This window comes from Crinia signifera, chromosome 3 (genome assembly GCF_055691185.1).
Source record: "Crinia signifera chromosome 3, ASM5569118v1, whole genome shotgun sequence".
In the NCBI taxonomy this organism is placed as follows: domain Eukaryota; kingdom Metazoa; phylum Chordata; class Amphibia; order Anura; family Myobatrachidae; genus Crinia; species Crinia signifera.
Window position 1 is genome coordinate 43,166,251 of NC_139219.1, and position 27,297 is coordinate 43,193,547.

A 27,297-nucleotide genomic window follows, 5' to 3' on the forward strand; every position below is an offset into this window, starting at 1 on the left:
CTGATATGCTATTTTACTGCAAAGATAAGTGATGGCTGTTAAGTATGCAACGTGCAAGGGCAGCAGATAGCTCCAGTAACCGTAACTACGGAGCTTTCGGGAACCCCACAATCCTTCAAAACATAAAACCATCCTGATAAGACAGTCAGTTATAAAGCGCTCTCTCTTGTTCAATTTATTTCAGAGTTAACTCTCTAAAGTCATTTACGTGTACATTTATATATAAACAATATCTGGCACCTCATGGTCAGAGCAATAAAAATAAAGAGTGAGGAAAAGTGGTAACTTGGACACATTATGTTGAAATGTGTGTAAATATATACAGTATATACATTATTATTATTCTTACTTAAGGGTTCCGCAGCATTTAATGTTGCCCATACACTGTGCATTCCGGCTGTGCAATGCGCGCTCCCCGCACACATCACATAGCACCAAAACTATGTGCAGCCCATACTTTTTGCACTAGATCGCATCTAGTGCAAGAAGCACGCTGCTGTACCACATTGCATGTTTTTTGTACTCAATGTGATGTGATCTAGTACAAAAAGTAGAGAACATTGCTTCATTTATGGACAACTTAAAGGTGCATACACACTGAGCGTTATTGCCCAGTATGATCATGGGATAGACAGCAACTAGGTCGACAAGCATTAAGGTCGACATGACTGAAAGTCAACATAACCTAATGTCTGCATGCCGGAAGGTCCACATGACTGAAGGTCGGCAGGCAGGAAGGTCCACATGAGTGAAGGTGGACATGGTTTAGGTCGACACACTCGACAGACTATTTTATTCTCTTACCACGCCCTAGTGGATGGTAGGGCATGAAATACTGGCTGTAGGCATATGTCGCCGCAAAAAAAAGGTGATAAACCCCATCGATCTTCCCCGAGTCAACCTAATGACCCTGTCGACCTAACCCATTTCGACCTTCAGTCATGCCGACCTAATGGTGTTGACCTAATGCTTGTAGACCTCACTAGGTCTACAAGCATTAGGTCAACACCATTAGGTTTCGTATCCCGAATTTGCTGCACTATATAAGAAACTGATTTCCAGCACCCATCACTCCAGTGTTCTAACGGTACATTGTGTTTGCTAATCGCATTAGAAGACTAATGGATGATCCGAAATCCCTTATAAACCTTGTGCAATTATGTTAGCAAAGCCTTCTCATAAGAGAAGCTATAAAACTGGCCTTCCTTTGAGCTAGTTGAGTATCTGGAGCATCACATTTGTGGGTTCGATTATACTCTCAAAATGGCCAGAAAAAGAGAATTTTCATGTGAAACTCAACAGTCTATTCTTGTTCTTCGAAATGATGGCTATTCCATGTGATTAACTGCCAAGAAACTTAACATTTCCTACAACGGTGTGTACTACTCCCTTCAGAGAACAGACCCAAACAGATTCTAACCAGAGTACAAAGTGAAATGGCCCCAGTGCACAACTGAGCAAGAAGACAAGCACATTAGTGTCTCTAGTTTGATAACTAGATGTCTCAAAGCTCCTCAGCTGTCAGCTTCATTAAATGGTACCGGCAAAATGCCAGTGTCAACGTCTACAGTGAAGAGGCAACTCCAGGATGCTTGACTTCTATGCAGCATGGCAAAGTAAAAGCCATAATTGAGACTGGCCAATAAGAGGAGAAGATTATATGGGCAAAAAAAGCAGGCATTGGGCAGAGGAAGATTGGAAAAAAGTGTTATGGACAAATTGAAGTCTGAGGTGTTTGGATCACACAGAACATTTGTGAGACGCAGAACAAGTGAAAAGATGCTGGAAGAATGCCTGACGCCATCTGCCAAGCATGGTGGAGGCAATGTGATGGTCTGGGGCTGCTTTGTGGGAGATTTGGATAAGGTAAAAGGGATTTTGAATAAGGGAGACTATCACTCCATTTTGCAATGCTATGCCATGCCCTGGAGATAGCTCCTGAATGGAGCCAATTTCCTCCTCCAACAGGACAATGACCCAAAGCACATCTCCAAATTATGCAAGAACTATAGAAAGGAGTAGGCAGCTGGTATTCTGTCTGTAATGGAGTGTCCAGCGCCGTCACCAGATCTCAAACCCATTTAGCTGTTGTGTTAGCAGCTTGACTTTATGGAATGTAAGAAGTGCCCATCAAACCAATCCAACTTGTGGGAGGTGCTTGAGGAAGTGTGGGGTGACATTTCTTCAGATTATCTCAACAAATTAACAGTTACTGTAGAATGCCAAAGGTCTGCAATGATGTAACTGCGGCAAAAGGAGCATTTGATGAAAGCAAAGTTTGAAGGACACTATTATTTCAAATAAAAATCGTTATTTCTAACCTTGACAATGTCAAATAAAAGTCAGTTTTTATGTAAACATGAAAATGTCTGGGTGACCAGAAACTTTTGAACAGTAGTGTACGCCTCTCATTCAACGCCGGGAATCGCCAGAATGTCCCTGCTGGTGATCGCCAGTGGAGAGGCGCTCCATCTGACTGGGACACGTGAGCAACTCACACGCACGTGCGTCCCAGTTTTTCAGTGGCGGGGGACAGAATCCCTGCCCGTCTCCACTTCAGGGAGATGGGCAGGGGGGAGGGGAGGTGGGGGTGCGGGCACCGATGGGGGAGCGGCACGGAGGCGGCGGAGGGCTGTCGGAAGGGGACATGTGAGCATCTCATGTGTGCACAGCCTATTCCGGCAGCTGGTGGTTAGCGACCGCCAGCCCCTGGCTGAATGAGGGCGCTACATCTGTAAGACCTCCCCTAGATAGTTTTATGCAATATATGGCCTCCCCCAGTTACTTTTATACAATATACAGCCTCCCCCAGTTAGTTATAGGCAATATACTGTATGACCTCACCCAGTTAGTTATGTGCAATGTATGACCTCACCCAGTTAGTTATGTGCAATGTATGACCTCCCCCAGTTATAGATGTGCAATATGTGTTATGAATAAAGTAATTAAAGCTGGCCCTCTTCACTGGGGATGTTCTGGAGTCCCCCCTGGAGAGTAGGTAAGTATCATCTGTGCACTGAGGAGCGACAGTACCATATATCAAACAGGAAAACTAACAGCGAAAACCTTCTAGATGTCTGGTTAGTCAGGCTGGGGACCAACCAAACACAGGCTAACATGATAAAGCATTACCCCAATCAAACAGCCACAAAACATTGTGGTGAAATATAATAGGATGAGAGATTCAGAAAGTGAGAGATTTGGTAAGAAATCTCCAGTTTTTTTAAAGCGGCAATCATTTACACTGCAAATTCAAACTGGTTTTGCAGTGTAAATGATTGCCGCTTCAAAAAAAAAAAAGGAGATTTCTTACCAAATCTCTCACTTTCTGAATCTCTCATCCTATTACATTTCACCCAATATCTCTCTTTGGTAACATACACAAAACACTTACCAGTAATTAATGCAGAATCACTGTATGTCACTGAATACATTAGTTAGTTATTCAATAGAAAATGCTATTAGGGATAACACGTGGGCAACAAAGACAGCACATAATGTTGAAAACAGCAATGTCTAATCTGTTTCTTTTAATAGTACACCAATTGCCTTTCAAAGAACACAAAACTTGCTGCAGCAGTGCTCACAAAATCCATTTATAAAGCAATTTAACATGGAACGTAATGAAAAGCCTCCTGGAGAACGGTTTCTAAACAAAACACATGACTAGCCCAGAGCTGCCAGCCAGCCCACATGTACTGTAGGGTCACTGTATTCAAGCAGAAAATAAGACTGACCAAACTTGCCACTCACATTAACACAAACTGAAGCCTTAAACATTCAACAATGTAAGTCATTTGGAAGTATATGTGCCCAAAATAGAAATCAGGCCTTTATTATTATTTATTTATTATTTATTAACAGTTTCTTATATAGCGCACATATTCTGCAGCGCTTTACAGAGTATAGTTGAACACTCCCATCAGGCCCTGCCCCAGTGGAGCTTACAATCTATGTTCCCTACCACATATACACGCACACAGACATTCTAGGGGTAATTTTGTTAGGAGCCAAATAACCTACCTGTATCTTTTTGGATTGTGGGAGGAAACCGGAGTACCGGAGGAAACCCACGCAAGTACGGGGAGAATATACAAACTCTGCACAGTTAGGGCCATGGTGGGAATAGAACCCATGACCTCAGCGCTGTGAGGCAGTAATGCTAACCATTACACCATCCGTGCTGCCATAAGGTTTTAATTAGTACTTTTTACCCAATGACGTAAACTTATATTATAACATTATGATCCACATCATGCACACTCAGGGCAGAATGTCAATCCAAAAAAATAAAACGTTAGAGTACTCCCCTGGACATGATAACCCTGTATTCCACCATTCGGAGGATAAGGGAATAGCAAGGATTAAGGATGTTTTTAACCCAGTGGCCTGAATCTACCTTTATGTAATCTTCACAATCAGTTTCAGGTGTCTCAAACAATTATGTATCTACAATGGACACATATCAGTTTGATTATGTCACCATAGAGCAGGAATATCTGACCAAATACTTAATTTGTTAATGCTTATCCATATAAGACTAAGGGGGTATTCATTCCCGGGTCACGATTGTCGGATTGTAAGGCTTGGAAAGTTCAAAAACCACTAAATTTGTTTTCATGTGAAATTGGACAGCGAGTTGTAGCTCCCACCTGTGCTTGTCCAGCCATTTCAATTCCAGCATCAAGGAACTCATCAAAATCATCACTGAATTCACCAGACGCGTCTGGCAGCTCCCCGCTCTGCCCATGGGAAGCGCAAACCACTTCTCCAGCTGACTGGTTCAGACCCTCGGCTGCCTGGTTCAGCTCACTGTGTGCCTCCTGAAAAGACTTGGAGGAAGTGAGTCCACCAACAGCTTATTATGCTGCCGACATAAAGGTTTGCTGAACCTTTCTTGCCCTGCGTTGAAGAATAGGATGAGTAGTAAATACGCACATATCTTCCCCAACTTGGCAAATTCCACTTCGGGATCTGATGTTGGACCTTCCGCATGATAGTAAATTTGTGCACTTGTTCCACCCCTCACACCCATTCTTGTGGTATGGGATTGTAAACGAATCTAATCATCATCATTATTGGATAAGGCAGCCATTTTAAAACGTAATCACGTATGTTCCTATGTATGGTATGCATAGAATCACAATATGTTACTTAGATTAAAATTTGGGGTTTGATAAAAATAAATTTTCCTACCTTGCGTGTCCTTATTTTGAGTGCTTTGCCACCCCTCTTTTGCTCATACACATTGTAAGGTGTATGGTTGTGGATGATATACAGTAAATACTACTACCAATTACTGTTTGTTTAATTCCAGTTGGCAGAAAATACATACTTGGGTTCCGTGTATGTCATTGCTGTGTTATGGAGAGTAGTAAACTATTTCAGCACCTCTTAATATAGTCTTACTGACCCGAAGAGGAATACATAATACTATGCTAACACAGCGAGCACTTTCCTTTGCTTGATATAATACCCCTGAGAATTTCAATATTTTTTTTAAAGGTCTACGTAGTTCATGTTGTAAACATACACAGTTGATCCAAACTCAGCATTTCAGGAGCAGATCTAATTGCACACGTTTTACTCATTAGAATTTGTGCAATTTACCCTTAGCCCAGTTTATGGGATCAAACCGCAGTGTCGTGACCACTGGGAGATCCAGACCAGTCATTCCTGGCAGTTTTCACCACCAGATAAGAATAATTCACTAGAGGCAAAAATTCCTTTGCTCTCAATCAACACAGTTCTTTACTCGGAGACTGCTGGCTCTGTATAAAATACTGCATTCTCCACAAAATAATAATCTTTCAAACCCTTGCCACTCTTTTACCCCTTCCTTATATCTCAGCATACTGTCTCACGTTACTTGCAGGCCCTTCTCTGTGGAAGATCTGCTCTGAGCCTTTTATTCACATCATCACTAACGATACCCTAGGCTTTCGGAGTCCATGGAAAAATGGATTCTTAGTATTTTAACAGTATCAGATCGCAACCGCAGATAGACTCAACATAACTAATATTATGTGAAACAAGTCACGTTAGTTCGAAATAATTTCTTAATTACCGTGAAGATTGACTATATGGGAATGAAACCTAAAATATCTTTTAAAGGTTCTGGAAGTTTGTGAACTGCAAAAAATAATTGGAAATAAAATAACTTCAGGCATTGGGATAAAGTAATTTAAATTACGAAAATCGTATTGAAAGCCCAAATGAAGTAGTAGGACTGTAGCAATAATTCCCATGATCAGTTTGTTCTAATAATGGGCTGTACGAACACCAGAACAATTGTACATAACATACATATAGTAGACACCCGTAGTCATCATCTACTGTAATACTGCACGGTCAGGGAATACACAGTTTGTCAGTCTGCGAATACAAAGGGGCCCTTTTATAAACAAGTTTTAGCTAAACTCGCTGTGAATGATGATTCACAGGCGGTGCGGCAAATCCCCATTTAACATAGGCAATGCGTTTTAAATAGGTGATTCTCATTAATAAATGGACCTCTAAATGTGAAGAGAGAGGTACTGATCCCTGCTTAGCCGCTTCCCCGTTTTTGCCGAGAACAGGGCTGATTTTGTCAATTTTGCTTCACAGGTGAAATAAATCTCAGATAGGCCGTGGCACACGTGGCTTATTGGGGCAATTAGGTGTAAATTAGAGAAATACTGCATCTTTGTGCCCAACTGACCAGATATGAGAAGCCACCGGTGGGTATGTCTATACAAAAGATGGTGGATGAGACCCTTGCATATCTTCTCAATGTGGTGCTAGTCCAAGGAGGACAAATTTCCCCCAGACGCAGCCAGAGGGTATGAGACGTCTCGACGTTTGCCCCAAATCCTACCAATGGAAGTTTAAAGAGTCTTTGATGTTAGAAAGATAAACTAAAATAGCATCTGCAAAGGTACAGTACATACTTCAACTGTACCTTCTTGGCTGGTACAATACTAGTATTGTATAGCCTGTACCGGCCATAAAGGTCTTTTTACTGTTTTTTGGGACTCTAAATTCTCTATTAAAAGTATAGGAAAGAGGGTGTAGCCACGTTCCCTTTCAGAATTTGTATTGGTTTCTGTCCTTCTGATGTTGGAGGGTATGGGATGCCCCAGAGACAATGTCAAGTACATGAAGAGCAATGAGAATAGTGGACTATTCTTGCATACGAATAAATAGAGAAGATGCCAGTGGTCAGAAGACCGACATGACAGCAGCATTCCGATGATCGGAATCCTGCCGGTATGTATGTTTACGCTTCACCACACAACCCATCCTAAAAGATGCCTACAACCCTCCCCCAACAAACATACCCTAAATTGGTTAGTGGCTAACCCTCCCCCTCTTAGTGCCTAACCATGTGTCTCCTCGGCAGCCTAACCCTAACCCTCCTCCACCAGCACTAAACTGAATACTGCCACCCCCACCCCCTCCCCGGGCTATATCTAAGAGACTTCAAAATACTATCAATCGGCATGCTGTCTGACAGGATTCCAGTGCCAGCATTCCAGCGCTGGTCTTCTCTGGATTTTGACCACTGGCATTCCTCCGCAGACACCCTTAGAAATAATTATCTTCTCAGCAGCAAGGGCATTGATCCTCAAAATACTAGATGGATCACTATAGAGAATATATATAAGTGAATGCAGGTCCAAAATATCCTACAGTTTAACAATACATACACGCAAGGCCAGTAGACCGTGTCAAAGTGAATAAGTGAAAACATTCACATGTATACATGTATACTTTTATCTTTTTACTAAATTAGGAATCTTCTCAGCCCTAAAAAAACCTAATACTACCCCATAAGTGTGATTCCGTTTCTGGCGTGCTGTTTATTTATAATAAATATCTAAAAAGGAAGCTTGTTTTTGTGGTTTTCAATATGAGTCCAAGTAATTCTAACCCATGAGTGTTTATTTAAGATCACAAAGTGAATGCAGGGAAATGAAAAGCAGGACTACAAGTTTAACCAATTATTATGTGGCTTATAAATCCACAATGACCTCCTCATACAACTCTAGTTGTTCAAATTGTGTGTGTCTGCTGGAAAGGGGATAAAAATGGGAATCTGCTTTTGCTTTGTAATTAGACTTTTTGTAGACTATAAAATATTTTATGCTATTCTTTCAATTTAAAATACTTAAAATCACTCCAATGTCTGTTTTCCTTAATAAAAAACATAGTAATTAAATAGAACACTGTAATAGGAACAATAAATGGCAAACAACACAACCAAGAAGGCCAAACATCTAAATGAGGACCACCGCAAAGGTCCTCCAATAGACAAGTCAAACCAGAGGAGATGATGTTGATCTGGGCGCTGGAAGTCTGTGTGCCCACCGATAACTTTATCAGCAATCCCTCTATGTATTTGAAGATGCTCATAGGAAAGGAAGAAAAGAACAATGGTAACTTTGGATATGGATAAGGGGTTCTCAGGGGTTAAACTTTGGGATACCGGAAGCATAACCTCACTCATATTGTGACAGCAGCGGATAAACACATAAAGGTATCTTTATAGGGTCACCTCTTGCAGAGAAAGAAGAATATTTTGGTCACCTTGGTCATCACAGGTGCAGAATATAAACCAATCGTACCATTACGATTGGTTTATAAAGTTATCTTTATATGATGCAGCGATTGAGTGATTAATCCATTTCTACACAGCGTGGCTCGGACGGATGGAGGCTGCACCCAGCTGCCGGATCAATGCACAAGACGCTCAGCTTCTCTACAATCAAAATCGAATGTGATTGTAGAGAAGCAGAGGATCCGGCAGTGCGGGGATCCGGCAGCTGGGAGTGGCCTCTGTCCGTCCAAGCCACGCTGTATGGAAACGGATATGAAAACAGATGTGTCCACATACATTAAGCCTTGCCGTATGTTAAACAGCCATTCTAGTCAAATCATGTCATGGCATGATTCACTAGCTCCAAACATATTTGCATGTGACCTGCTGATTAAAATGCTATGCTGCATGCCTATATTCTGTGTGTGACTGCGGCTGTATCGGCATACAAAATGCTATGTTACGGTGTTTTTCAGTAAAACAGATGTGAACAGATTGTATGCAGATACTGCCACAATGACATATAGAATATAGGCATGCCACATATCATTTTAATCATCAGAAACTGCTTGACCATTCTATTCGCTTTGTGAATAAGATGCATTGTAAAGGAAAACGTTGCACACAAAGTTGCTCAGCGCTAAAGAGTCAAACGGAGCTCACTTGTTATGTGCAATGTAACTGTTAGCACATGGAGGACAGATGTGTGTGTGGACACATCTGTAAGTTGCAGTTTTTCATTTTTTTTCTCATTTGTTTATTTGTTAGGTGCTGCAGAAACCCTGTTGCGCCATAGAAATAAGTGATAATAAAAATAATATATCCCCATATTGTTAACATGTAAAATGTGTGCATGATTCTGCTTTGTATGATAAAGCCTACGCAGCTGCAATTTTTCAGCCTATGAACTAGAGAAACGATGCAGCCGCCCAGAAAGGGATAGAGACGTCCGCAGAAGCCAGGGCAACACCCAAGCATTTACGTACACAATTGCCGTATCGGTGCAAATCCGGGGAAAATCGAATCCCTGTGCATGGTTTGACTAGCCCATGTAGGGGTGCAGGGAAACTCCCAGTGGGTCAGGTTCTCGACTGTGCACTGTATTATACATTATCCAAATGTTACATTATACTGTACAGGTCAACATGTAAAAAGGTCGACAGGGTCATTAGGTCGACATGGGTATTGTTGACAGTGAAAAAGTCGTCATTTTTATTTTATTTTTTAACCCTTATGTCCTAGTGGATGGTAGGGCATGAAATACCAACACCGAAACATACCACCACATCCGCTCACCATGCTTCGGGCACAGTGCCTCGCTAAGCTCGGCACACTATATTATTCTCCCACTACCTAAACTCATGTCGACCTATCTGCATGTCGACCTATCTGCATGTCGACCTACTTGGTGGTGACCCAATGACCGTATCCTAGCAGTACTTGCAATATACTGTATATTTATAGGGGCCAGGATCACAAACTCTCTTATGGTCATCCAAGCCATTATGGAGACTGGCCCCACCCCTCAGAATGGGGCCCTCCCACTGAATTCCCCCGGATGAAGCCTTTATGCTCGAGTCTGACTCTGCCGGTAAGTGTCTCTATGGTCAAGGGCTACAAAAATGGCTCTATATTTTCTGGGAGCGCAACATCAGATGTAGACACACTTCCAAGAACCTACGTTTTCCCTCTTTTCACTCAGTACCACCCCCAGATGGTCTCTGACTGTCAATCAGAAGAAGAAATCATTACTGCGCGGAACACCACAGAGGCGGTGGTACCCTGGCGTGTGCCCAGTGCAACGTGCAGTTTTCTGATGGTTGCTTAGCTATGGAAATATCGGCATTGCTTACAAATCAGAATACGGCCCTGTACCTCCATCTACACAGTGCTGCCAAATACGTTGGTGCTATTAAAAAATAAACAGTACAAGAAATATGATGATAATAATAACAACATCCATTAAAACAACAAGAACAAAAAAAAATATTATTTTTAGAAGTTTTTTTTCTTAAAAGGCACCATCTGTTCCTATTTTTATTTTAAAAAAATGAACATGTGAACCGTGACTGGAGCACACTGATCCTGTATCCTACAGCAGATTTGGAAACGGTGCATTAGAATGTGTTTCATTTTCATAACGTATTTCATCAGGTTCCCATGAAAACATCGCTCAGTCCATAGGGTCCCTGGAGGAGGGAGCTGTAACGTAAGACACGTTCTGAGCTGCTCACACATGCACGTTTCCTTCCCACTGTTTGTGTTCTATAAATACCCCCATGTGGATGCAGTAGGTGTGTACCTGTACCAGGACTCACACACCCACCACCGTTTCTATTTATTTTAGTCCACTGCTTTCTGACGCCTTTTTCCGTAAATACGGCACCAGAGCATTCCTGGGGTATTCACCGCGCTTCATAATCTCCTTACTATGCCACCCCCACAACCACCACTTGGAAAAATTCCTGTGGACAACTTTAGTTTTCATAACGATCATGACTAAAGGAGCAGGGCTCAAAACACGCTTACCACAGGTGCAAAAATACACACAATTACTGTAGGTTTGCAAACACCTTCATTTCATGCTTACTACACAGCACATCTGTATGTATTCTGTCACTGTGTAACAACCATCAGAACATAGCCTTGAATGATACAAATGTGTCTTCATCCCCTGCTGCAGCAGTAGTCGTAACACAACGCCCTTCTCTGTGCGCCAGGTCCTGTGTCATTAGTCTCACACTCAGCGTCTTTTTTTCCTGGAAGGTGCATCTTAGTCACAAATGGGTACTTGTTTGCTAGCACGGCATCCACGATATTCAGTCGTATGGCATCTTATACATTGTATCGCATCGCATGCTATATACCCGCATGCGATGCGATTTTAAATTGTATAAGCACCCTAATGGTTTTTTTCAATGGTAAATGGCCCCCCTATACGATTTTTAATTGTATAAGCACCCTAATGGGTTCTAACAAAGTTAAATGCACCCCCACTATCAACGCCAACCCGAACGCTTCAGGCTCAGTGGCTCGCTGCGCTCGCCACACTATCCAAAATCAACTCCACGCCGACGTGGATGGTGGGGGTATGAAAAGGTTGGAGGACGCGTACCGCCCCCCGCTCGCCACGCTTCGGGTTGGCGTTGATAGTGGGGGTGCTTTTAACATTGTAAGCACTCATTGTGGTGCTTATACAATTATTTATCTTATAGGGGGCACATTTAACATTGAAAACACCCATTAGGGTGCTTATACAATTTTAAATCGTATACCATTGTATATGGCATAAAATGACATACAATGCGATGGTATACGATTTAAAATTGTATAACATCGGCTGCCATCGCGTAACATTGCATCGCATACCATCGTATTGCTTATGGTATGCGATGCGATGGGTGCCGTGCTAGGAAACAAGTACCCACAAATGTGATGCAACAAACCTGCTTCCCAGGACAGCATGGTGTAATTTGATTTGCGGCACTTGTACATCTGTGTGCGGATTAATCTGTATAGGAACTGTTTCACTACATACAACTAAGGAGGTTATTTAGACGTGATCGGATAGCTGCGGGCGATAATCGATCAACTGCGCATGCATGCGGCCCATAGTATGACTGTGCAAGGACATCCTGCGATAAAATCCTGCTCCCTTTTTTTTATGATCACTGGCCGTTCGCAAGTTGATAGGAAGCTGCCGGGTTATGTGGGTGGTACCTCAATGTTTCCTGGGAGTGTCAGGCGTTTGAGGGGAAGGCGTGTGATGTCTGCTCTGGCCCCAATGAGCCTGTTTCTATCACAGCCGCTGAGTAATTCCTGGGCTATTCACAGACTGCACATTCGATGGTGAGTAAGTTACGAATGGATCTGCAGCTAAATTTTAAGGCCTGTGATTTTTTTCAGGCCGTGCACATCAATTTGCAGGGTTGCATTGGGCAGGATTTCACTCCAGCTCTGCGTTGATTACCTGAGAATAAGCCTGTAAATTAGCAGCCCAGCGATCAGGTCTGATTCACCCCCTACATCTGGGTACCGGATGACTCACCGACAGTCGGGATTCAGGCAATCGTAATCCCGACTGTCACAAGCCCAACAGTTGGAATACCAATTTACAGAGCCTATTTTCCCTCATGGGGGTCCACGAGAATAGAGTAGGTGGCGAGTGGCGCGCGAGCAAAATGAGCTTGGATGCACTCGCCGCCCTGTCGGGCTCCTGACAGCTGGGATTCCGATATCGGAGAAATGACCCTCGGAATCCAGACTGTGGGCACCTTATACTATACCCCTGAATCTTAAGTGATTAACCCCTTCAAGTGCACTCGGCAACTCGGCTGTGTGCGGCATGACGTTAGCAAGGTCACGCCGCACACAGCTGGGGATGGGGGGGGGGCTGGGCAGCAGGAGCCGGGCAGCGGCTGAGTGTATTACTGAAATCAGCTGCGCTGCCCGGGAAGAAGGTAGGGCAGACAGTGGCACTCCCAAGGATTTTTCGGGTTTGCCAGTCTGGGCACTGGCGTATAATTTGGAAAATTCTCGGGAGTGCCAGCGAAGGGATTAAACTCGCAGCCCGGTGTTTCTGGTACAGATCAAGTGGTGTTTCGCTGTGTCTGCATTGTAAATGAGGTGCAATTTTAAGACGTACTGTACTCTATACTTCCCGCTGGGCGTATCACACTGCATGGCATATTGAGGCTAGGTGTAGGGGACACAGCTGTTTTTTTTTTGTTTTTTTACATTAACTCTTTAGGGCATCTTGTGAACTAATCTTTAGACTAGCTCAGTTGTCACATTGTACAAATGATGGCCCAACATAAACGTAATGTCAGAGCCAGCAGCTATGCCGCCTAAATGGAGCAATGCTCCATAGGGTGGGGAGTAATGGCCACTGGTGCGCAAAACACTTTCTCCGAACAGAGCGACCATGGGCATTCCTGACACACAGCACTGGAGCATTGGGTTCAGTTCCATCTGGGCTCTGTGTGGAGTTTGTATATTTTCTTCCCTGTTTGTGTGGGCTTACACATATTCAATAACAGAGTCCAAAATAATATACTGTAGGTTACTTAGATTATGAAAATCCTAGAACCATAGAGAACGTGCTTTTATATAGTGTGGACTTTAGGCTGTAAACTCTGATAAGAGCAGTGACTGATCTGAATGGCTAAAATGATCTGGAAAACTTTGCATACAATTGTGGCATATGAATGAATAAATGAAATACTAGTAATTATAGTCTCTCATTCTCAAGCAATTGCAATACATAGGGCAGTGAGAAGAGGACACAATGACAGGGCTCTGTTCTGGGGCATCGTATCGTATAGGCACACTGAGCAGATGCCCAGGGGCCTACAATTCTAGAGGCCTTCGAGCAGGGATCGGTGGTGTTCACACAATCATAGTGGTAAGGGAGCATTCTGTAGCTGCCTCTCAGCCTGCAGCCAGACAGTGAATGGCTGTCAGCAGGCTGATTGGTGGATGGCTGGAGGCGGAGCTATCCACCAAAGTTCTGACAGCCATTCACTAAATGGCAGACTGTGGAAAGAGGTAGCAGGACTGCAGAAGGGTGTCATGATTTCTTTTCTGTAATTGGTTCCTATGAATGGGTGTGTAGGGGCTCCAGCGCACTGCACTGCCCAGGTCCTACAATACTGTTAAGATGACACTGTGGCCCTGGCTCTATTAATATGCTCTCTTTAATAAGTTAGGAATGTTTATTTAAATACCTGAATAAAATGGAAATTGGCATCTATTTATTTTACACACTGCCTTTCACAATTAATAAATAAGGCATGATCTAGAGATGTATCTCCAGTATTTTCCAAGGGGTGTCCCGCAAAATCAATGACTATGGCAAAATAACTGATCTAACACCCATCTTTTGCCCATGGGACCTCACTTGACTTCAGAGATCGCAATAATGCATGTACACAGATAAATCGCCTGTCAGCCAGCCTGCAGGATCGCCAGATTGCTTGTGCTGGGGCATGGTGGCGGGCTGGCTGACGGTGACGTGCAAGCATCTCACTCGCTTGCGTATCCCTGTCAACAAAACGGCGGGGGAACAGGGATCGACGGCTTCCCTGCCCTTCTCCGCTTCAGGGAGATGGGCAGGGAGCGAGGGCAGGCAAGGGGCAGAGCGGCAGGAGTGGGGAGACGGGCGGAGAGCTCCGACAGAACAGGTCACGCGAGCATCTCATGTGCGCGCGCTCCCTTCTGTCTGAGTACAGCGGCTGATGTGGGGCGGCGATTGGTGATTCTATCACCAAGAGCTGCTCCATCTGTAGGTGTCAAAGATATAGATTGTAAGCTTGTAAGCAGGGCCCTTCTTCCCAGGGTGCCGGATTAAGGTTCTCATGGGCCTCGAGCTGGAAATGTTTAAGGGCCTATTATGAGAAGGGGAGGAGGTGAGGCCAATGACAAGTAGAACCCATACACTTTACACCACAATGTCTACCTAAATATATAAAAGTACAAAAAATTGCATAAATGTATAAAATAGGAATGCAATTGTAAAACTTTATGGCCTACCATGTGACCAGCTGGAGATTATTATGTTTATATCGGTCTGTTACCACCCACTTTGTTTTATCACTGTTGTTTCTAATTGTAAAGTGTGTACGTGCTTTATATATGCTGCGCTATATAAGAAAGTAAATAAATAAACAAATAGATGCCTAAAAACCCACAGGCATAGTCAGGAAATATTATCCTGCATAGATCTATTCATGAGACAAAGCTGGACAAAAAAAACCCCAGTTTATTGTATATGCTCAATATTGTTAACGATGCATGCTCCGGCACATCATTGATTGTCTTTGCTGCATGCTCAATGTTAACTATATTGTCAACAAGGAATGCAGCAGCAGTGGCAAACGCAGGATTTCTAGAGGGGGGTTTCCAAATGCAGTCCACATTCTCCCACTATGTAGAACATTGAAGCAAGGACGTGAGTCACTGGGGGAGCGGTAGAAGAACCTAGTATGTTAAAACTGAATAATGTACAGAATACAGTCATAATATGTATCACTAAATTTCCTATACCATAGACTGCATCAATAATTTAAATAATATAAATAAGTGGTCAGGAAAAGGTTGGACATACCATAATAAATAAATACACACACAAACATAATAGAACCAGTGGTACATTTAATAAGCTCACATTCTCCCACCTCATGGTAAGGCTTCTGTCGCTTCTTACTGGTAGCTACTTTCTGGTACAGTGCACGGATTGAAAACTCAATCCTCACACACAGCAAACTTGGTAGAGGCTGCTACCACTGGGCATGTGCAGCAGTTCTGCTCTGTCCCTTACACTGCATTATGTTGCTGCAGCTCAAGTAATTCTATTATATACCATTGCTATTGTTACAATTTGAGCAACTTGCCAATAGGAGGGGGGTTTCCAGGCAACCGTAAACCCCCCTACCTATGAGCAGCCAGGGAGTGGGTGACATCACTGAATATATTGTTTACCAATATCATTCAGTGTGTATGCACAATATCATTTGCCCGGGCAGTACCCCAAGTAGAGCCCATTGCCTAGTGTGTATGGGGCTTTAATGCTAAAAGAACAACCTGACAGACTATGCTTTTCAAGCTGGTTCATATACAATAAAGACTGAGTTGGGATCAAAGAAGAAAAAAATGAAAGGGTCAATTTTAAGCTGGACAAACCATGCAAGGCGCAAATACATTTCTTTTTGGTTTAATGCAGGGTAAATATTAGCGGCTTCTGTATGTAGCCCACAAATGCTGCACAGCTTTATTCTTACACAGCAATTATACAGTAAATTTTTGGGCTTTTTGTTTTTGCTTTGCTCGCACATTAAAACATGCCCCCATATGCTCACACAGTGCCGCTTTGCTTCTGCTATATCAGTGTCCCACAGTAACAATCAACTAGAAATTCACTCAGTAAAAGTAAATACATAATAGGAAAAGTTAAAGAGGAACAAATGTGATAAAAAAAACATTTTCCATACCTGTCGACGGTCCTGGCAACGGCTTCCAGTTGTTCTAGAAAAAAGGGGTAGAGAGTGGGGAACCTTGAGAAGAATTCTCTCCCAGTCATCCTGTTAGGGAAACAAAATGGAAACCAATAATTACAGTACATTGTGTCATTGCACCTAAACTGTCCATATTGCTACTTCCAATCAGCAAATTCCTTATTATTATCTGACACTGCTGTCGTCATGACAGATTCAGATATCATTTTATCAATTCAATGTCTTGCTTACATGCAATACAGCAATCAGAATGCATCCTATCAATATGGAACCAGCACTGATACACCTAGCAACATTTTATGGACTGTTCAGAAAAGTGTAGAAAATTACTTTGCACGGTCCCTGTCCATCATTAGGGACCAGTACACATTACTTTATACGTCAGTAAAGCCGCTGACTCTCTGAACTGGCTGATTCTACAGATATATTAGTCTGATAAACAAAATGTCTGCCTCCATCACAAGGATGCGACAGGTATAAATGGAGCACAAGACTTTCACCTTCTGCATCATGCCACAATACCGTGCATTCAGATTACAGTCCATATTACTGTCTCTCATGCGTACAGACGACTGGGACATAGAAAATGGTCTTCTATTTAGTAAATACCATCCACATCCTTTTAATAGTATATATTATTGGTAAGGTCGGGTATGTACTGGAATAACTTTATTAAAGGGAAAAACCCCTTAAGGGTTAAAAAGAGACTTACCAGAGAAAATATCCCTCAAAGATAACAAACGTATGGATTATGCTAAACCACCAGCATTTGATTGCGGTGTCTGACCAAACACTTCTTGTATAAACACTGCGCCATATGCAGAAACTGCCCAGTCAGCAGCAGCGGTTCATCCTCTCTAAATTGCACACATGAAGCACAGTTATATCTACAGTATTCTGTTCCCACATGGGACCGTTCAGAGGAAAATGGTTTATATCATCATTAAAAATACCACTATGTACATAATATTTTAATGATAGTATGAACGGGTCATTTTTCCCACGAAGATCTCATATGAGCAGCGAATAATACACATACTTTATGCTGCTGCAATTTAGTATAATTTAGACACTTATGCAGACATAGCATTTTTTTTCTTAGTTACAGTATTTAAAACTTGACCCCCCTTCATTGCTTACACTTTAATTTGAGTGGGGAATAACCTTAAATACATATATATAAAGATTTTGAACATAAAATCATAGATTAGTTCTCCCAGGGCAGAGCAGTGTTGTTCTGTACAGCTCTGACAGAGCCTCTATGGTTATGGTGGTTACCTCACATGGGAATAGTACACTTACACTGACCAAAAACTGGCCGAGTGCTTTCTTGTTGCATGAGACTAGATTAACCGCAGGTCCGCGTGGCACGCTATATAGACATTAATTTCCGGTGAAGCCCGGGTAACTGTCTATACGGAATCCGGCATAGATAACCACATAAGTAGAGCGTCCATATTAGCTCTAGTTCACATGTCAGAAAACTCTCTCTGATGTTACAGCACATCATGTATACGATAAACAAAACACAAATCATTAAATCCATTGGATAAAGGAACATACTGGGGAGGGGGCAATTAAATGTTTGGCACTGTGCTTCCCAGTCATCACTGTGGTATCTCGCTGTGTACATTGGAGCTAATTCAGAGTCAGAATTAAATGAGTATATTTAGTAAAGTGCAGGTTTTACATGTGTAGATGTTGCCGATAGCAACCAGAGTCTAGTTATTATCTTCCAGAAGATGCTAGATAAATGATTCATAGTAAATTTACTAAGACGGGATTTCTGTTGAAAGTGGGTTATTGCCCATATCAGATTACGGGCGGGATTATTAATATCCACGCCCCCCACCGGTGGAGGGTTGTGGTAGAAGCCCATAGGCTTCTATGGGCAGTGGAGTAGATACTGTAAGGCAGCCCCCGCTGCTGCTTGGAGGCGCGGGGGCGCCGGGTGCCGGCACACTGAGTGAGAGTGAAAGCCTGACATCGCAGGCTAGAGGGAGGGAGGACTGGGCTGATGCAGGGTTAGAGCTGCCTATGGTGCTTGCCACTAGAGGGCGCCCCCCAAAGCTGTCCATCATAAACAGAAAGCTGTTTCTGGGGGGAAAAGGACCTCAATTGAGAGTGAAGGCAGCTGCTGGGCTACTACAGGTTTTGTGCTGGTACTGGACACAGCCAGTATGTCAACTAATGTCCACTGCTGCTGTCTCCTTCACTCCCAGCCGGGTACTGTGTAGCTCCGCCCCCTAGAGAAGACAGACGACGAGGAGCTGTACTGCACTGCTGGGAGCAGCTGTGGCTGGTTCCTACCTGAGGGTAAGTAGAGTAATATAAGATACACTGTACTTTAATTTCCTGAGGTCAGACAACACATATATGTGCTATAGAAACATAGAAACATAGAATTTGACGGCAGATAAGAACCATTTGGCCCATCTAGTCTGCCCCTTTTTTACCCTTCAGGTAAACTCAACCCTTTTTAATCCTTATTTCTTTGTAAGGATATTCATATGCCTATCCCAAGCATGTTTAAATTGTTCTACTGTCTTAGCCTCTACCACCTCTGATGGGAGGCTATTCCACTTATCCACTACCCTTTCTGTGAAGTAATTCTTTCTAACATTTCCCCTGAACCTACCTCCCTCCAGTTTCAGTGCATGTCCTCGTGTTTTATTACTTCTTTTCCTTTGAAGAAAATTTCCCACCTGTACTATGTTAAAACCCTTGATATATTTGAAGATTTCTATCATTTCCCCCCTTTCCCTTCTCTGCTCCAAACTATACATGTTAAGATCTTTTAGTCTATCCAGGTAAGTTTTGTGATGTAGGCCATGAACCATTTTAGTTGCCCTTCTTTGTACACTCTCCAATGTATTTATATCCTTCTGAAGATATGGTCTCCAGAACTGGACACAGTATTCCAGATGAGGTCGTACCAATGACCTATACAGTGGCATTATTACTTCTTTCTTTCAACTGCTGATTCCTCTCCCTATACAACCAAGCATCTGACTTGCCTTCCTCATTGCTTTGTTACATTGCCTCCCTGCCTTTAAGTCACTTGAAATAGTGACTCCTAGATCTCTTTCCTCCTCAGTAGTTTCCATTATAGTACCCTTGATACTATATTGAGCCTTTGGGTTTTTGAGTCCCAAGGGCATAATTTTGCATTTTTTAGCATTAAACTGTAGTTGCCATTCTCTTGACAAATTCTCAAGTTTACTTAGATCATCAGTCATTTGATTTACCCCTCCTGGTGTGTCTACTCTGTTGCATGGAGGGGCCCTGCATCTATACTACTGCTGGCACACTGCGTGCTGCACTCACAATGCACTCTGCACTTTATGGAAACTGCCATAGGTCCTGAGGGAAAGGGCTGCTGCCCTTTAAATGTGACATTTATTACACATGGCTTAACATTGTTTTTTGCCTTTTTTTTTATATACATTCACTATTTGAGCAAGTCCACCTTTTCCTTTATCCTGGTTTCTGGATGTAAGGTTCCGAATGTCTACAGAAAAAGTGCACCTCGTCCCCTCGCATGGCTCGCAACACTCGGCACACTATTATATTCTCCCTTCTCGCCCTAGTGGATGGTGGGGCATGAAATACCGCCTGTCAGCACATCAGCTCAAAAAAAACCCTGAAAGCCCATGTCGACCTTCCCAATGTCGACCTAATGCATGTGTCGACTTTTTGACCCTGTCAACCTTAGGTATGTTGACTTTCAATGGTCAATCCAATGTATGTTCACCTTAATAGTGTCAACGACCATATACCATAGAGAGTAAGGAGGGGCGTCAGTGTGAACCTTTGCCTAGGGTGCCTTGAAACCTTGCACCGGCCCTGGGCTGATGTGTCCCCACCTGCTGGATGTGGGGAGTGCGGGTGCATCAGACTCAGTCACAGCACTGCTGGCATCACAGGAGGGAGGAGGGGCTGATGCGTCACCATCTGCTGGGGAGTGCAGGTGGCTGCTCCCCTGCCAACAGCGTGCATACAGTGTGGACAGGGCACAGGGTGCTGCTGCAGGGTATGGGTGCTGGTCACTGGAATGCACCTCATTTTCATCCCAATATTTAAATGGAGCAGCAGGGCCTCTGAATTCCGTGGGTCGCTAGTGTGTAGGGGAACTGTTTATTCTGTATGGGGTATTGCCAGCTTTTGCTGGCGATGCCCCCCGTTGCAGTAACCCAGCAGGGGGACTTTAGAGCATCCCACAATTCGGTAAAAACCCAGATAATAGGGTTTTTACCGCATTTTTAGTTTAGAGCAGGCATGTCCAATCTGCGGCCCTCCAGCTGTTGTGAAAATACAAGTCCCATCATGCCTTGCCACAGTTTTGCTATTAGGGAATGCTAAAACTATGGCAAGGCATGCTGGGATGCGTAGTTTCACAACATCTGGAGGGCCGCAGGTTGGACGTGCCTGGTTTAGAGAATCCGGCCCTACATCTATTATCTTCAAGAAGTAAATAAGAAGTTGAATCCGATTGGTTGTTATGGGCAACATCTCATCTTGGAACTCCAATTTTAGTAAATTTACCCCATAGGATTTTCCTGAACACCTCCAGTTCTTAAACCCCACACTTTAGTAAATTTACCCCAAAACGACTGTATTTGCCATCTTTTACAAATGGGAGTTTCCAGAAGACTAATGCCAGGGTCCGTACATCTCTGATACCTGTGCCAACAACTGATTTCCTATTCTGTGTGATCCATCAGCAAAGATACATTGTCACAAGCTGCCTAAGGGACATTCCACTGCACGTGGCTGATAATATACTCACCGCCATATACCATAAAAAAACTGGTCCCACCTCAGGAAATGTCTACCCAAACTATGACTGTACTGTTCTAACTAAACATACGCTTGATGGAATAGATTACTTGCATGTTATGTGAAATGTTACGAAAAAGATGTTCTGCGCAGCATCCAATCTAATAAAACACAACAACAAATACATGTCATTTCGTTAACTGAAAATTCATTGGTATCTGGCGCAGTATCAGAAAACCATACAAGCAGATCGCCTGGAATGATTAACCCACAGTAAGATATGAGAAGGCAACAATCATAAAACTACAAAGAACTCAAAAGAGATAAAAATCAAAGTGACTCACACAGGAAGAAACACAAGACGATAACTCTCAGATGCACACACTGGCACGTAGCCTACGTTTCTAGAACACACAACCCTCCGGTAAGCAGATTATCTGACGGTTCTCCGGAACGCTGGTGTGTAAAGACATTACGAAAGAAAAGTCTGAGGAGATGGCTTGAGTTTATATAGAAGATATATATATATATATATATATATATATATATATATATATATACTGTACGTTTATTATTATGATTTAGTAGTGCACATCATCGCTGTACTGGTAGCATGCAGGTTAAAGACTGCAGGCCCATTGGTGTGTGTGCATCCTCCTACCACCCCGATGTCTCGCTTATCAAATTTTCACCATTTACAGATAAGGGCAAGCTGTAATAAAGGGTGTACACATGGGCTGCAGCTGGGCGATTTTGAGTAAGCCATTTTGCTTAATAAAAATTGCGGTGTCGCTGCCGGAGATCACCCGGTGGCCATCCCCAGCAGCAGCCCGTGTGTACAGCTCAATAGACCCTGCAGGTCTAGTCAAAATATTCTTGCCTGCAGTATATATTCGGCCGGCGATATAGACGCTGCGGGCCTGAGCCTTACTATTGCCTGCTGTGTACACACGGGCGATTCAGGGAAACATTCCAAGCTATTTTGACGATGTAGTGAAAATTGCTTAGAACAATCACCCCGTGTACACGGCTTAAGCCTTGAAAAATGATAAAATGGAGACTGATAAACACCAATAAAAATTTTACTGCCATTTTTTTTAAAACAGCCTGTAACATGACAGTTAGGAGCTGATTAGCTGGTAACTTTATCACTATTTCAAAATAACATAAAACAATAACATTTACAATAACACAAAATGAAAGCGCATTCTCTGGACATTATTATAAATGTAACATTTGTGTTCAGCATTACAAATATAATTCAGCATACACTGTAAAAAAAATGTCAGTGGCAGGAAGCGCGTGAGAGCAGGGAGGCGCCCAGCCGGGGAACCAACAGACAATAAATAAGCTGGGATCAGTCATCTCGACTATAAAATGGAGAAATCTGCCAGAAGCCCCAAACGTTAACATATTTACTTTCATAGCCATGCTTAGTATACATAAAGAATTCATGGGCCAGTGTGACATTTACAAGTGCAAGCCATGCAGCATGAGACAGAGGGTCTGGGCTCTTCCAGGTTTGGGCAATACAAACTCGGACCAGAGTGAGGAGGTTATTGACATATAATCTAACATGGGCAGGAAGCTCCTCTAAACCAAAGATACAACTATGAGGGGGTCATAAGAGGAATCCAAATACCTGCATCTCAGATACGGAAACCACCTCCCAAAAAGAAAACACCTGCCAGAAACCAGCCCTGGGCCCGAGCACTTAGGCGAAGCATCCGACAAAGAGCCACCAATCCGTAGTAGTCTGCTCAGGGTCCAGTAAACCCGGTGAAGAACATATATTGTAGTTGGATTTGCTGAAATCTGGCATATGCCACGGCACCCCTGGGGGAACCAAGCATATGAACCCAATCCTCATCCTCAATGGGCCCTAGATCAATCACCCATTTAGCATGCAAATTTGCTCAACATATCAGCTCTGGAAAAGGAGAGTAGAGAGGAGTACAGAACTGAGATCCTTTTTTGGCTCTGCATATGTGAACCAGCGCACGAACAGGGCTTTCAGAAAGCTGTGGAGCAGTACCTCCCCACTGTGCAGTCACCGCATGTCGAAGTTGCAGGTATCTGTAAAAATAATGGCGAGGAACTGTATATGTAGACACTAGATGTTCAAAGGAGTGGAGTATCCCATCTTGGTAAAGCTGGCCTGTCGCAGAGATCCCAAAGGACATCCATCCCGAGCTACCTTCTAACTTACAAAGTTCAGGGAAGCTGGTTCCCCAGCACAGTCTCCACCGCTACCCATACTCTATGAGCTTGTAAAAGAGGAGGAAGAGAGAAGGGTGCATGTAAAAATTGCAATGGTAAAAAAAGAAGACCCACCTTATTAAAAGGGCAACAGGTAAGTCCCAGTAATCCCCAGGTGTGACCCATTCCCCTAACTGGGCAGAAAAATAATACAGATGTAGGTCAGGTAGCGCTAACCCACCAATCGTATCTTGGTCAACACAATGTTTTAGCAGCAATTCACGCATGTTTGCAGCCTCAGATAAAAGAAACAATATTCTTGAATAATAAGCTGGAACTGAGAAGCATGAATATAAACATGGCGATTTTGAAGAATATACAAAAATTTAGGTTGGATAAAAATTTTAATTATACTTACCCTACCAGTAACTGACAAAGGGAGCGTCTGCCAGACACAAGCATTGTGGAGTAACGAGGTAATTTGTGGGGTCAGGTTAAGAGCCACAAAATCAGAGGGGGGGGGGGGGGGGGTGAGAAACCTAAATACTTAAGTATTAAAACTGCATACACCATCGCAGAGGATAATTATACGAAGGGGGTTGCACTGTGGTAGGGAGTAAAGGAAACACAACAGATTTGTCCCAATTAATACCAACCCGAGAAAAAAACGGCCAAAATCTGTCATCAAATCAAGGAGTGCCGGCAGGGAGAATGACATCTCCGCTAGATATAGGTTCATATCATCTAACCATGAACATTTTATAAATAACCAAACATACTATACAGGTACCGTACACATTTGACTCAGACCACACATCCATTTTGTTTTCTGGATACTGGAACAAACAGGATTGCTGTTATGGAAAGAATGTACATAATCAAGCAGCAGCTTCAACACTATAAACCCCTAGAAAATAGTGTAGTTACGACCTTTGTTTTTCTTTGTCAATGTTCTTGACAATACAAGCTATTAGTTCATGGAGGCATAAATATCAATCATGCCCACAAAATGGCTGCTTCTGTGTTCAGACAATGCATGCACTTTTATTGAAGACCTTCTGATTTTTAACTGGTCTGCACATTAATGAGTGATTTTTATAGATGAATCCATTTAGGGGGCGTTCTTTTACGTGGACAAATCTCTTGTTAAGGTTTGTTATATGTGTGATATTTAAAAAAGGAACAATGAAAAGACCACAGACTATTTTACATTCTCTCTACATCCAAGGGCGTTTTCACAAAACTTGTGGAGTATTTTCGTCTGGAAGTGAATAATTTCAGAAAACAAATTTAAATTATTATTTTACTTTTCATTTAAATAATAAATTTGAGTAAGGTACTGAATGCAATTTTTCTGTCGACTTACTTTTACCCCTTTCACAGTTCGCCCTCCTAGATTTCTTTCAGGAAGCCAATTATCAAGGGTGGGAAATGACTCTAACAAAACATATAAAAGTATTTGAAAAATGCACACACAGGGACAGATTACTCTTATATGTGTTGGAATTTAGTTTCAGACTTTAATACACCATAACAAGGCTGTTAATATTTAAAAAGTTCACATTACTTTGTGGCTTCTGTCCTAACTTTGTTCAATTATTATTTTACATTTTTAACTGCATTTTTCCCTCTATGATCCCTACCCCGAGCCCTGTGTGAGATGCAGATAGGGGGATTTCCTGGTGCAAAATACACTAAATTAAATTAGGAGTGATTGAATCACCCCCAGCGAGTAAGTGCAGCTATACACTGCAGGCAAAAATGTGTGAATCCATGCCATTAAGGGGGGTGGTTCTGGTGCCATTGATGACGTTACATGCCATTGCAGCAGCAACTCAAAGCATAAGTGCAATATGTAAGTACAATCCACAAGCTGATTGCAACGGTACAATAATATCCTACCACAGACTGGATAGGACAGATAACATGGACAAGGTATGTTTACCTGCAGAAGCTAGTAGGAGTACTGAGAATCCCAACCGCCAGTATCCGTAAGTATATGGCGTGGGTTAGGGATGGGTGTGGCTGGGCAAGAGGTTTAGGGTGTGTTGACAGAGGGTAAGGCTGTGGAGGGCGAGGGGGGGGTGTTAGGGGTAGGCTGTAGAAAGGAAGGGCTAGGTGGGACAGGGGGAAAGTAAGTATACTTAACGGACCCCAGTTGGGATTCTATCTATGAGGATGCCGGTGATGGTACTCTGACTGCCGGCATATACACCCTGGTCACCCGTATGTATTCCATTGTTGGCAGTAGGTTTGGGAGACAATCTCCAGTTAGTAAATATGGCAACATAACATCCCCCATAGAAAACTATGGGGTTGTGGCTGCCGATGTTAAGAGAATGCAGGTATCGGAGATATCTGTTGTGGTATCTCTGGCATGCCGCACATTAGGGGGAAGATTACATATCTGTATTTACCCCCTGAGAATGTGTTTCAGAGAATAAGCCACACAATTATTGATAAATGGGCCCCTAAGAATATATAATTTCCATTGTCGGGCCATGGTTTTCCCCTCATTTTCGAAATAACTTGCTGTACTGGCAAATTGGATGAATATCAGACGATAATGTTCTTTACAAAAATGTTGGTTTGGTCCATAATCCCAAATCCAAATAAACAGATGGGCACAATCCCCTGCTTATATACTTTAGTTACCTACTGACACCGATAATCAGAGCCAGATCATCGACCAAGAAACCTATTCTCCTGGCGATCATCAAGTATATACAGAATGGTCCTAATTACCTCAAACGTTTTTTTCAGGCGGTATTATTTTCCCACACATGGAGATGGTTAAAGGTACTCCAAACCAGTATCTTGCGTAAGGCGCCATGAGGTCTTAAGCAGACTCTTCTACTAATAGGCCTCATTGTAAGCTCTAACGAGCAGGGCCCTTTCTCCTCATGCGCTTTTCTTAGAATATCTCTCTGCCACTTTTATAATTGCATCAGTGTCCGCTGCTGCAACTGTCTTTTATTTACCATGTCCGAATTTGCATTTGTAATGTAAATCACTATCTTCTTGTCTTGTTCTTTTGCAAATCTATGTATTGTCAGACACCAGATAAAATCTGGGGAGGAGAGAGGAAATGTTGGGGGGTCTGCTGCAGCAGTGCATACACTACCAGATGAGTCTGACCATTACTCTGCATGCATCGGACATGCTCAGATGCAACAATACACGGTTTAATGATCGCCCAATCAGATGATTATCTGCTGAATGGGACGATAACTGCATAGCATATGCTTTGCATAAATGACGATGAACTGCTTCTACTTCTATCCAGAGTAACTGTACTGTATAGGATAATTGTAAAGAGGCCATTCATTACAAGAAGGCTACGATCTCACACAGTATGGTCCCAATTGACATGTTATAGTTGCATTAAAAGAGTGTAAAAAAATATAAAAAGGGGTTCGCCCGTAAAAAAAATAAAATGAAAACTTGTAAATACTGGAACCGAGCAAATGAACTGACATGTGACTATAGTGGTAGGCATGTAAAGAAAGAGAGGTCTCTGGGGTTACAGCAAAGTATGTTCCTTGCGTATTTGTAATGCACATAAAAGACATTTGAAGAATGAGCACGCTGGCATAAAATACAGCGTACGGAGGACAAATAGGTGCATGCTCTTTTATACATTTTCTACTGCTGACTCAAGTGCATCTGGTCATTGCAGATCTGGATAGCTATAATGGGTGGGTGCCATCAATCTGATGATAGTACAGG

The 27,297-nt window shown here is 42.7% G+C and overlaps 1 protein-coding gene across 1 annotated transcript in view; it reads right to left on the reverse strand.

Moving 5' to 3' along the window:
- Positions 1 to 27,297, reverse strand: part of THADA (THADA armadillo repeat containing) — a 544,422-nt gene that overhangs the window by 272,446 nt on the left and 244,679 nt on the right. Inside the window, exon 27 of the mRNA XM_083175704.1 lies at positions 16,567 to 16,656. Coding sequence (XP_083031830.1) covers positions 16,567 to 16,656 — 90 coding nt within the window. The remainder of the gene's footprint in view (positions 1 to 16,566; positions 16,657 to 27,297) is intronic.